The following is a 12,588-nucleotide window of genomic DNA, read 5'->3' as shown; positions in this document are numbered from 1 at the left end:
ATTCTCGTCATCACATCACAGTTCCAGCACTTCTTCAATGTCAACACTTTTTAGAAAATTTAAAAATGTCTCCCAGATATCGCTAAACTCAGAAGCCTTCTTCCTTACAACATAAGTAAGTTCTTCCAAAAATAGACTTTTTATAAGAATATAATAGAAATAATATAGTTAATTTAACGTTATCTGGCATAGCTTTGCTAACTATCATGAACAATCAAACTGTAAACCATTAAAGACTCCTGTGATAATTTATTTTACAACAAAAATAGAGTTTTTATAAGAATATGATATAAATAAAATAGTTGATTTAACGTTATCTGGCATAGCTTTGCTAATTATCATGAACAATCAAACTGTAAACCGCAAAAGAATCCTGTGATATTTCACAAACATGTGCAATACAACATCTCTGATGAACATTTCTTTTCTATATATATTCTTGTTGAAATTCTTGTACTGTACACCTTTTTGTTTGCTGCTGTAACTCCATGAATTTCCCTGTTGTGGGACGAATAAAGGAGTATCTTATCTTATCTTATCTTATTTCCCGTGCAATACCTCATAACCATGTGCAATATTGTAATTTATATCATAACACATCCAATTATTGTATCCATCTACTACATGCACTCTGGCTTAGGCTAATTTAACTTATTTCATTTCTTTAAAGTACTTCTATATCTTCTTTGTACAGATAGTATTTTTAGTTTTATTTAGAATTTTTGGATTTGTATTTAGGTTTCTGTATTTATTGTCCTTACTGTCTTGTTGTATCCTTACTGTCTTGTTGTTAAGTACCAGTGTTCCTTTCACCACGTCAAATTCCTTGTATGTGAGCTCACTTGGCAATAAAGCTTTCTTGAATCTTGAATCTTATGAAGACTGCAGATATATTTACGTACTTATCAGCTTACTTGTATTGAACGAACCCAATATAGAATGCAATATGATCTATTTATTTTTTCTATTGCCGTCGTTCTTCCTTCTGAGCAGTCTTAACCCTCCATCAAATACACTACATTATTTCAATCTTTAAAAATGTTGTGTTTCCTAGTTGATCTGAGATTTCCCATGAGCCCTGAAGGCAGCATCTCACCTGCATCCTTAAAGAGGCTGCCGCACGCAGGAGGAGTGACAGCTGGGACACATCACTGAGCTGCTCCCAAATTCAATATTTAAACAAAGAAAGGCAGAGCAGTAGGTGATGAACACTGAAGTAATTAGACTGAATTAATGTGAGAGAACACCACCCGCTTTATAACACTTTGATTAAACCTTTACTGCCTATATTTCACAATACATTCCAATATGAACCAATTTTCACTTTTCCATTCTCACTGGTCCATCTTTAATATGTTAGCCAATCAAATTCATGCTAGAATATTGTGAAGAATCTGTGCTCTCCTTCAAATGCAATGCTTTTGCATGTTGTGTACTCAGGGGCGTTGCCAGGAATTCTGGGCCCCCTGAAAAGATATTTCAGTAAGCCCCATCACCACAGCCAACCCTACAAAATATAACATGCTATAATACTGGTTTATTTGCATTAAACAAAAATATACTGCTTAAACTCAAATCTAAGCTACATACCAATGATTTTTTTTTACAATTTCACCAAATGTAACTGCACAATATTGACCTTCAGACTGTCCACCTCTTTAAACAAGATTATTTTAAGCCAAGTGACTGGTTGAATAACAACAAGGGGGCATTATTTGGTATAATCTTACCTAATTAAGTGAAATAAAACTCCAAAAACCTACAGTTTACTTTCAATCAGATTCAGCCACACTTAATGCCATGACAATATGGCAATGACAAGCGTTTTCATGCATAGACAGTTGTTTAAATCACACTAATAGCCTACTGTATATGCGTTTTTAACTTATTAATTGCACATCCACATTGATTGATCAAGGCTCACGGTCTGTTCCGCAGCCGCTGTCCACTCAGCACCCCAGGAGCTGCCTGCTGCTGACAGACCGCTGCGGTCCAAACGTAAACAGAGTGTAGAAAAGGCCCCAAAGTTATATTAAATCCTGTTTGGTTTCAGTTATGTTTAAGTTATGCTTTCATTTTCAATGTGGGAGGGGCTTCCCCAGCTAGTGTTTGACTGTGAGTGAGTGAGGCCATGCGGTGATGAGAGCTGGTGCAGTGACAGACAAGTGACAAGAAGCTGGATGTGCGTGAATGAAAGAGTGAGTATTAATCTAAAGGATAATTGTATAAGAGAGTTGATTTAATTTGATGTTGCACTGTAAACTGTTATTGAGTCCCCTTTTAGAGTGTAGATGTTCTCCATTGTTCATTTTGTAGATTTGCAGACACTCTTGCTAAGCTAAGCTATAGTATAAAGAAGTGTGCCATATTGCTTTACATATTTAAGACATATTTGTTGTCCCTTTTTCTTTGTAGAAAACCACACACCCACACAGTCACACGAAGTAAAACCCAAATCAACCAACTTCCAACTCTCTGTGTTTTTCGTGCTCTCGAGCATTTGGCCTTAAGTGGTGTTCTGGCCGACACCCCTGTGTGAACCTGGTAATACTACACAAACTAGTGTCCAGACGGAGTTATCAACATTATCTCTACTACACAGAGACTCACCTTTTTTCCAGAAAGGAATTCTGAATGTTTATTTATTCAGACAATTTTAGTTTTCTTATTGCAGCTATAACAAAAGAAAAGCGTAGTAGAAACTTTCAGGACCATTAGGTGGCCCCGCTCCCCACTTGGGCCCTAGGTTGTCAGTCCCACTTTTCCCCCCACTACTACACCCCTGTGTATATTCGCCAAATTTCCTCACTTACAGTATATTTGTCCATACACAGACCTGCCTTCCGTGCTTTTATATGATTCATTTCTAATTATAAAGATAACTAGGATGTCTTACTCCCAATAATTTGTATATAGTGTTGACAATACCTATTAAATATTTACATGTGACTACATCCAATATTTCACCTTATAAACCCTAATGACTGCTGTTTGAATAAGAGATTGAGTACAGGTACAATCTAATAATTGTAACTTTAAAGCATGGTGCAAAAGAGCGACCTTATAAAGCTATTAAAAACATGCTGAGTCACAAATACATCCCAAAAGGATAAAATAGTTTTATTTATAGTTTCATAATAAAGGTATGCCTCAACTCGCAAGACAACCGTTGGCAGTATGTACAACATACCTGTAATTTCCACGGAATGGAACAAACAAATATTGATTACGTACACACTAACTTCACCTCTGCAAAAAAGGAAAAAAAAGAAAGATAAACATTCCCAGCACAGGCAAATATTTCAAGGGAAGGCTTTTCTTTGCAGAGCTGACACCATTTAAGAGTATACAGTGTTATATACTACACACTGAATAGGACTTCCATCAACAAAAATAAAAGGTCACTGTCCTTTGACTGCATTGCGTAACATTCAGCATCCATTAAGGGGATTTTTCTACACCCACAGTTAATCTGGTGATAATAAAAATACAGGAAAAATAAACAGCTGAACCTGTGTTACCCGCTAACACAGCAGGTCAGCTTCTTCCTCCTCCCGTGTCTGGAAAATCTCAGGCCAAACAGAGCGAAGAGTTAAAAATCAATTTCGGTGCGTTACTATAAATAGAAGGGTTCATTTAATTACACAAACAATTTCAGGAACAAAACTTGAGCCACCTACACTGAACAAGAAGGGGTGCATTCTGCATTACAGACATTTTTCTCAAAAGCAACTTCACATTCTTTTGTGGAAAAGTATGAATATCACAAAGGTAAACTATCCCTAATTACACTTTTTTTGTCAAAGGTGGTAAAGCCTCACAAGTCCAACAAAGGAAAAAAAATCTTTTTATTTATGTAGCTTTACTAAAGCCCCATAACATGTCATCTCCACGTTTGATTATGAAAGGTTATCATGAGGTTTGAAAAGCTTAAAGTCCTTCAAAACTGCAGAGCTGCCTCACTGTGGGAGTCTTAAAAGTTGTCGCTGGGCCACAAAAAGGAGTGACGGGATGCTTGCCAGGAGGAAAAAGGAAGGTAAAGCGTTTTATACATAAGAGCACCTCTCTCACACAGTCTCCACCTCGTCACCTGACTGCTGTAAGAAGGCTGGACTGAGTGCGGACAGGTAGGAGGAGTTAGGGTGGCTGGTGGGGCCCAAAAGAGTCTGTTTGGAGAACCCGGCGCGGTTTGAGTTTAGCTGGCATCGACGCGCAGCTTCTTCCTGGTGGGCGGCTCGTCCGGCTCTGATTCGGAGCTGGAGTCGGAGCCACCATCGAAGGCGGACACCGCGCTCCCTTTGCGGTTTGTGTACAAGCTGCTGTCAGAAGAGTAGTTTGTCTGGAGCTGAGTGTTCCCCTTGGCCTTCTCAAGTGCACGAACTACACACACACATAGAAAGACAATAAACACAGCAGCAAACACCACTCTTTGTTGTCGAACATCACATAAAATATTTCCTCTGCTTACCCTGCTGCTCCAACAGTGCATTCTGTTTCTTCAGGTCATCGATGTCTTGCTGGTGGGTGTGGTTTTTTCGCCTCATATACTGGATGTACTCAGTGGCTTTGTCTAGAATCTGTGCTCGGGAGGCCTGTTTGACAGAACTCTGTCAGCGGAGAGTTCAGAAAGCATTGAGACAATGTAGCAGTTTTTAATCTGTTCAGGCAGAACATGCATTTCACAGATCACAGTTTTACAGGCATACAGTCAGGATTATAAACTGGAGAATAAATTAAAACACTTACAGAGGACAGCAACCTGTAACACATAAGCTAACACCTACATGTAGCAGGTGAGGTACAGAAAGGGAAATAAACGACCCCCTCTTTCCTTCACCTACAGCACATTGAGAAATGTTGAGATTCCAGTTTTCCTTGTCCAACGTCGACAACCCCTCACACACCAGAGCAATAAAAATATATCCTCATCATCAGTGGAAGAATACTCATCGCTGACATTTTTCCCAGCCATCAAAACATTACACTTTCACTATTACTGACGTGTTGCTAACTGTTGTTGTCATTTATTGTTCACCAGACATAAGTTGATTTTCTAGAGAGCTTCTAGTGTTGGTTTTGGATGCATCGACTGCCTCTAATCACACCTGTAAAAGGAAGTGCCTGTTAAACTGTCCTGTTTCATTTGAGTGATTTACTGGCTAATAAAAGTGACTGTAGTTACAGCTCTTTTCTAAACACTATGACCATCTTATACATGTTCACTGGCGGCGTAAGTCATTGAGAGACGTCCCGATCAGTGTAATATATGTATACCTGTATTTTCCCTGCTAAAAGAGCTGCACACTGTGTTTTTCTTTGTTTTTCTGCTGTGAATGCAACTCTCATGAGAGTCACGATGGCACCGCCTGGCTGCTAGTCGAAGAATGTAAATACTGGACCTTAACTCAGCTTCCTCATGTTATTTTCCCCCTCTTTCTCATTACTACTTCTACCTTTACTTTTTCACAAACCGGATCACAACATCAGCTGACCTGGATCAACTTAAACTGCTGAGTGGAGGGATCAGTAAAGTGTGCAGTGAGGCTCCGACATGGGACAAACATCGGAGCTCCAAATGTCTGTTATAAAACTTACAGCGGTCACATCATGTTTTAAATCACATCACATGTTGTTATGAACTTTGCTGCACAGCTCCAGTAGGGCAGTGTGTGACGTGCAGTGATTAGACGGCAGGACATACCCTGGATCCATAAGATGGCAAAAACCTGCGTTCTCTTGATGGCCTTTATAGTCTTTTGCTATTTATCCTTTGTTTGGTTGCATCCTTTCATTTGATTCTTTAGTGAATTCTGTTGCATGTTTAGATTTTAGATGTATCAACTTGGTAGTATTGAACGCAGCTCTACTGATACCACCTCGTGAACGATCGAATGCATTTATTACGGTTGGCTCCTTTTTCTAATTTAAAGTATCTCCACCGCTGACATTCGATCCAGCAAGACATCTTAAGCAGTAACTACAGTTCCTCATCAATGTCCTGTTTATTATTGTCTTAGCGTATACTCGGTTACACATAGTTACTTGCGTGTATGTATTCTCCAATTGATCAATGACCGGCTCGAATGCCGATCCCTGATCAATTAAGAAGTCATCAGCTGATGCTCCATTTGAAAAAGGTTGCTGAGCCTTGACATCATTCTTTACTGAAATAAAAATGTTTTTTATGTGGATATTGAATGTAGAAAATGAAACTGTCTCTCTCTCACCTTCTCCCCTTGTAGTGCAGGCACAGAATCTCGTAAACCATGGAAGCTGTCTTTGATGTGGTCCCTGCGTTTGCGCTCCAGCGCGTTGTGATGTGCTCGCTTGTCTGCCTGCAAAGGTGGAGGGAATAGTTGCAGTACTTAGAGCATGCAGAATGACAAAAATATACAAGATACAATCACGAGTTGGATATTCGTTTTACAGAAATTTCAGAGATAAATGTGGAAATAGAGAAGCTTTTAGTATGAAATAAGATTAGTTCATGTTTAAATCTCACAGAAGAAACCTCTGTGTTAAAGAAGGATAGAGCGTGTTTACATAATCGTAATTGAGCATGTTTTGCTTGCTTTTATTAGTTTAACAACAGTAGTAACCTCTTATGTTTACATGGACTTGTTTAGCAACCTCAGCCTAAAGCTAGACGTGGTCACAAAAGGGCGTCTTTTAAAGATGAATGGTGAGAGCTGAGGCAGGATGCAGTCCAGGTTAATAATTAAAGGACTGGACAGAAAAGGCTGTTCCTGACTGGAGGCTAAATGTTCAAAATTGCATTTCTAAATATCAAATTGGAGCAACGAGAAGCCTGGAACACAGAGTTCTGTCATGTACCTTGTAAACAATGTGAAAATTAAAAATGATTAATTACAATCAGACGCCAGTGTAGTCTGTGTCAAGACACTGTGTTCATCCAATTTCCTCAATATATAAATGAGCAATCAAACATTAAATGGTCTAACCCTGAACCAATAGGAGAGTGGATTTAGTGCAGGTGGAGATTTCTCCTGGGGTTGGCTACATTCATTTCTTATGTAAACCACAAGCTGCAAGAAAGAGACATTTTTCAAAGAGAAAAAAAAGTTGCCACTTAATTCATAAACTGTCTTTCTACTTGGGATTTCACTATCCTAGAATATCCAAACATGTAGGCTCAACAGGCCTAACAGTGCACTGTATGTTTCCAAAGCTCCAAAGCTGGAGATCCCAGCTTAATCAAATGGGGGAGGGGAATCCATAGCTCTGACAAATATGTGACCAGCTCAGGGATCTGACACTATCACCAATGCAGTGTTTTCAAATAACACATCACATTTTCGGTCCATTAAGTGCTGCTGGTTTGTGCACATTCAGGTATTTTGATTAGCATGTAAAAACTGTTCAAGGTTGCATTTGAAAAATATGTATCAAATGCAATGTGAAGTCCTGTAGCAGTGCTGGTTTCCCGTTTGAGGATAACGTCTTTCGAAAGGGTGAAAGATGACTGCAGGAAAATAGCAAGGCAACTTGGCAGGTCTATTCTCGGGGGGGGGGGGGGGGGGGGGGAAACAGCATAAAAACACGTCCACGGCTGTCTCTGGTGTCCTATTTGCACTGCGGTCAAGTGAGCCGTCGCTTGCGCATCTATTCGTGCAACTACGGCCGTGGTGCTCGAAGCGGCCAAAATGGACGTGTTTACACTCATGCTGTAAATATGTGCAAGGTTTACTGCACGTCAACAGATAACACGTTATGGCACGCATCATAAGGAAAAAGGAAATGTGTCATGGAAAAGAAGGCACACTCAAGAGTGTCATGTCATGCGTATGCAAATGACACCCAAAGGCTTAACTTTAAATTAAAAATACCATATTTTAAAAGTGTGCCTCATAGTATGCCTTTTTTTTTTTTTTAAAGGAACATTACGTAAATACATGTCATAGCTATAACTGTGGTTATAAAGGTAACGGTATACTGAAACACGTTATTTCTGAAAATTAAAATATAAATTCTCAACTTAAAAACATGTAGCCCAAACAGACTGTCAGAAAACAACAGCAATGGTAAAATTATAAAAGGCATGATTAAAAAATAAGAAATACTTAAAAAAAGAAAATCAACACAGTATAATTAATAAAATGAGTAAGAGTGAAAAGAAAAGTTAAAAAATAAGGTAGAGTTATAACGAGATCAGATGAACACAAAAAATAAAGATAAATAATTTTTTGAAAATAATGATTAAAATAATAAAAAATAATAATACAAATGATAATAATAATGCATTTTTAATTAAAATTAAAATAAAATTAAAATATGTTAAACTTAAAAGCCACATATCTGACTTGATGGTTACCCTTTATCAATTTAACTATCCACACATCTTCCTATGCAAATGCTCACTGTCTCACAATCTGTACACATACTTTAGACAGTTTCAAGTACACACATCATTAAAATGATATTTGGTTTTGAAAGGAATTTTAAAAAATGTACTATTTCCTATTTAACTCTTAAGCGAATCCTGACGCTCCTTTTTGGCCGCTGTCAACTCCCGTACCGTAACTGCACGAGGTGCTGCGCAGCGACAATTACACGGTTACTCGCTTAACGTGTTTTTTTTGCAAGCCACAGCAGACTTCTCCGCAATTGAACGATGTATCTAACCCATCACATTCATGTACTAAACTTTTATTCACAAACCAGTCAGACTACACTCCCAGAAATACTTCTGACGGCTCACTTCCTATGTATCTGCTATGTTAGCCAAAAAGACCCTGCTATAGCTAGCGAGCTAGCTAGCTCAGTTCCAGGCAGCGTAGGCTGTCAGGAATGTTAAAGTTGCCGTTTGGCTGAAAATCTGACTAGCTATATCTGAAGGAAACTAAACCACATACATCGCTGTCGACTTCGATGTCATCGTTTTCACTCATTCTTCGGTAAAAGGTCTGAGAAAACAAAACAAGCAGCTGTCAAAACAAAGTGCAGCGACAACTGGGGGCAAATAAAATGTAGCACGGAGCTTTGCTACAGCAGATACATGACGATCAACGGTTTCTCTACACGTGATTCGCCTACACATGGACGGGAAAACATTCACAGCGCAGGCGTAACAGAGTGACGTCTTCTGGGTAATGAAGTCATGTTTCAGAACCCAGCCAAGTGAAGGGTACGCACGTCGAACTACATTTCCCATGAGTAAAGGGATTTGGACGCGCCTACCCAAAAACATAACGTTATCGCCTACAACTTGCAAACACAGCAGCATCCCCAGGACGTCCTCAGGCGTGTTTCCTCAAGTGCATCATATATTTTTAGTTGTTTTGTAACATGAATATATTACAGCAGGGGCGGTGCTAGGCATAAAGCTCTACTGGGGCACAGGCCCCCTACTAAATCCCCTTCCACACACACAAACACACATTTTATGGGCAGGTGTCTCTCTAAAGAGATCCAGAGCTTTTTTCCAGTTAGTGAAACAAATATGTCATGTTTCATCCATCCATCTTCCGCTTGTCTGGGTCGTGGGGGCAGCAGCCTCAGCAGGGAAGCCCAGACACTCCTCTCCCCGGCCACCTCCACCAGCTCTTCTGGGAGGATACCGAGGCGCTCCCAGGCCAGCTGAGAGACATAGTCTCGACAGCATGTCCTGGGCCTTCCCCGTGGCCTCCTCCCAGTCGGACATGCCCGAAACACCTCCCCAGGGAGACGTCCGGGAGACATCCTAACCAGACGCCCGAACCACCTCATCTGGCTCCTCTCGATCTGGAGGAGCAGCGGCTCTACTTTGAGCCTCTCCCGGATGTCTGAGCTCCTGACCCTACCTCTAAGGCTGAGCCCAGCCACCCTGCGGAGAAAGCTCATTTCGGCCGCTTGTATTCGCGATCTTGTTCTTTCGGTCACTACCCACAGCTCGTGACCATAGGTGAGGGTCGGAACGTAGATTGACCAGTAAATTGAGAGCTTTGCCTTCTGGCTCAGCTCTCTCTTCACCACAACAGACCGGTACAGCGCCTGCATCACTGCAGAAGCTGCCTCGATCCGTCTGTCAATCTCACGCTCCCTTTTCCCCTCACTCGTGAACAAGACCCCGAGATACTTAAACTCCTCCGCCTGGGGCAAAGACTTCCCTCCGACCCGGAGAGGGCAAGCCACCCTTTTCCAACTGAGCACCATGGCCTCAGACTTGGAGGTGCTGATCCCCATCCCTGCTGCCTCACACTCAGCAGGTCACTGCTCCGATGAAGCCAATAGGACCACATCATCTGCAAAGAGCAGAGATGGAATCCCAAGGCCACCGAACCGGACACCCTCCGCCACTTGGCTGTCGTGTCATGTTTCATGTGTTTACAAAGCTGCATCTCTATTTACAGAATATTATAATCAGGGAAAGCTTTCAAACCATTGTAAATTAAATGATCTTTTTTTTTTTTAACCCAAAGCAGTGCTGGGGATAGTGGGACTCCATTTGTTTAGGACCATCACGCTTGCCCCCTAAGTCACTAATGTCCCCTCCTTCTTTGTGGACGCTGGTTTTTGCTCTTGCCCCTAGACTAATGTCATCTGTTTCTGTTGAAACTGCTCCCTCGTCATCTTCATCTTCATGTCTGTCATCTTGGGGCCGTCTCTCCTGACTTGTTTCACCCTTCTCTCGCCTGTCAGTCTCACTTTCACTTTGCCTCGACCGCTCCTGCACCTCAGTCTGTCTTCCTCCTCCAGCACCTTGATCCTCATTCTCTGCAACAGCAAAATCAAAACCAGACCGCAAACGAGCAGGTCGCAAATTAATGAATGTATGGGAAACACTGCGGTGGATGCAGCACATTAACAACTGCGCCTAAAGTCTTTTCTTTTCTTTTTTACTCCGGACCACCGGGAAAACTCTTGGTACTCCCGATGGCCAGTCCGCCCCTGATACTGGGGCACAGCTCATTTATACTGAGGCACGTACCCCAGTAAAGGGGGTCTGGCGACGCCCCTGTATTACAGCATTTAATTATATTGCCATGATGGCATCACTGTTGCCTTTAGTGCATACAGCCATGCACTGAGACATGTTTCACAAAAATAAACCATTCGTGCAAACGGGATTCTGAAATATAGAGGTGTAAAAGGCTGTAGTTTCAGTGGTCACTGGAGACAGAGAGGTTAGACAATAACCAGGCTCCACTCAGCATATGATTATGAGGCCAGATGGTGGCCTAGCTCATTTTGGCTGCCCTCCCCCACTCACCATTCATTGCTGCATGCTTGCCTCCATAGGGCCTTTAAATAGTTTGTGCAGCAAGCTATCACTGCTTATAAACCTGCAACTGGCTATAAAGATGCACCTTTAAATCAAGAACTGAATATTTCTATCTAGCTCAAGACAAAGCTAAACAAGGGCAATTCTAAAGCATCAAATATCATTTTGAAATCTACTGTTTTATCTTTTGAGTGCAGGATTTATCATTTTTTATTTAAATGAATATTTAGGTTATCCATCAAAAGATGTTCCTCTGTATTGTAACTTACACAGTCTTTTTTGATATAATGTACCAGTACGTATTGCATAATCAGACACATTATTCCATCATCCAACAAGAAATCACTAATGCCTTAAGAAAAGAAAACAATGTGGCCACTTAATCATGTTGTTCACATAATGAACAAACTGTAATACATTTAATGATTGAACAATAATTGTATCAGAAATTGACTTACATCACCCAAACTCAATACTCCTCCTTGGACCAGACTGTGTTGGGCCAAAACTCACCTGTCTCACAGTGGTCTAAATCCAGCTTAAGCTCCCTATTAGTGAGTGAACACTGCAACGCTTGGCGAATTTAGCTTCACAATTATATGAATAGCTGACATCAAAGAATCAAAAATATACATCCTCATGAACGCTGAGCTGCCACAAGCCTGATATCCCTGAGGTAACTGAAGTGGCAATTTGACTTTGTCAATTTAAGAAAACAAACCTCCAAATCAAACCAGCCACAGGGCATCTCATAGGAAAAATCCATTCATCTTCCTGGTGTCCATAATCAGGTGGAACAAGATCAAACAGTAACTTTACTGACAAGTTAAAATTTTAGATTTCAGTGTGCAAGTGATAAGATTATAGCATTACAATAATATGGGACAATATGAAACAATAGGATACAATAAATTATGTTTCGATACAATATGATATGCACAAGGCACTCTGATTAGTAACTGTAAGACAAGAAAGGATAATCCAACATAATACACTATAATCGATTGGATAAAATAAATGACAAGATAATAAAATACAATATAATAAGATAATACGTTAAGATATGATATGGTCTTCACTCTTATTTCTTGTCTTTCTTCCAGTGTTGGGTAGTGTTAGCTAGTGACTCAGTACTAATAAACAAAACATTCATCAAAATGTATTGTATACATACAGTCTATCAAAAATTAAGCCACCCCATCATTGTCTTTCCCTTTAACTTATAAATGAAGTTAAGGTGTTAACTTAGATTCGGGAGCAGGACCACGCCTAAACCACACCCTCAATCACCTGACAAGCCTTCTTAAACGTAGCCAGCCTACTCCAACTGCTTGTCCGTGATTCTTCAACCCACCCTCCCTCACCTT

The 12,588-nt window shown here is 40.5% G+C and overlaps 1 protein-coding gene across 1 annotated transcript; it reads right to left on the bottom strand.

The window, feature by feature from the left end:
- Positions 1-3,095: 3,095 nt before the first annotated feature.
- On the bottom strand, positions 3,096-9,064 carry LOC117806374 (protein max-like). The gene is made up of 4 exons (XM_034675298.1): positions 8,874-9,064; positions 6,228-6,335; positions 4,469-4,607; positions 3,096-4,380 (listed from the first exon to the last, which is right to left on the bottom strand). Exons 1-4 carry the CDS (start codon positions 8,907-8,909, stop codon positions 4,196-4,198), a joined length of 468 nt encoding a protein of 155 aa, XP_034531189.1. The 5' UTR covers positions 8,910-9,064; the 3' UTR covers positions 3,096-4,195.
- Positions 9,065-12,588: the final 3,524 nt, after the last annotated feature.

The sequence above is a fragment of the Notolabrus celidotus genome, chromosome 22, assembly GCF_009762535.1.
Source record: "Notolabrus celidotus isolate fNotCel1 chromosome 22, fNotCel1.pri, whole genome shotgun sequence".
In the NCBI taxonomy this organism is placed as follows: Eukaryota; Metazoa; Chordata; class Actinopteri; order Labriformes; family Labridae; genus Notolabrus; species Notolabrus celidotus.
This window is presented reverse-complemented; position numbering and strand designations above follow the sequence as displayed.

Coding starts and splice junctions, on each gene's coding strand:
- LOC117806374 (XM_034675298.1), bottom strand. CDS start 8,909: ATGAGTGAAAACGATGACATCGAAGTCGACAGCGAT. Junction 6,336..8,873: donor ACATCGAAGTCGACAGCGAT/GTATGTGGTTTA, acceptor CCACCTTTGCAG/GCAGACAAGCGAGCACATCA. Junction 4,608..6,227: donor CTGCACTACAAGGGGAGAAG/GTGAGAGAGAGA, acceptor CTCCGCTGACAG/AGTTCTGTCAAACAGGCCTC.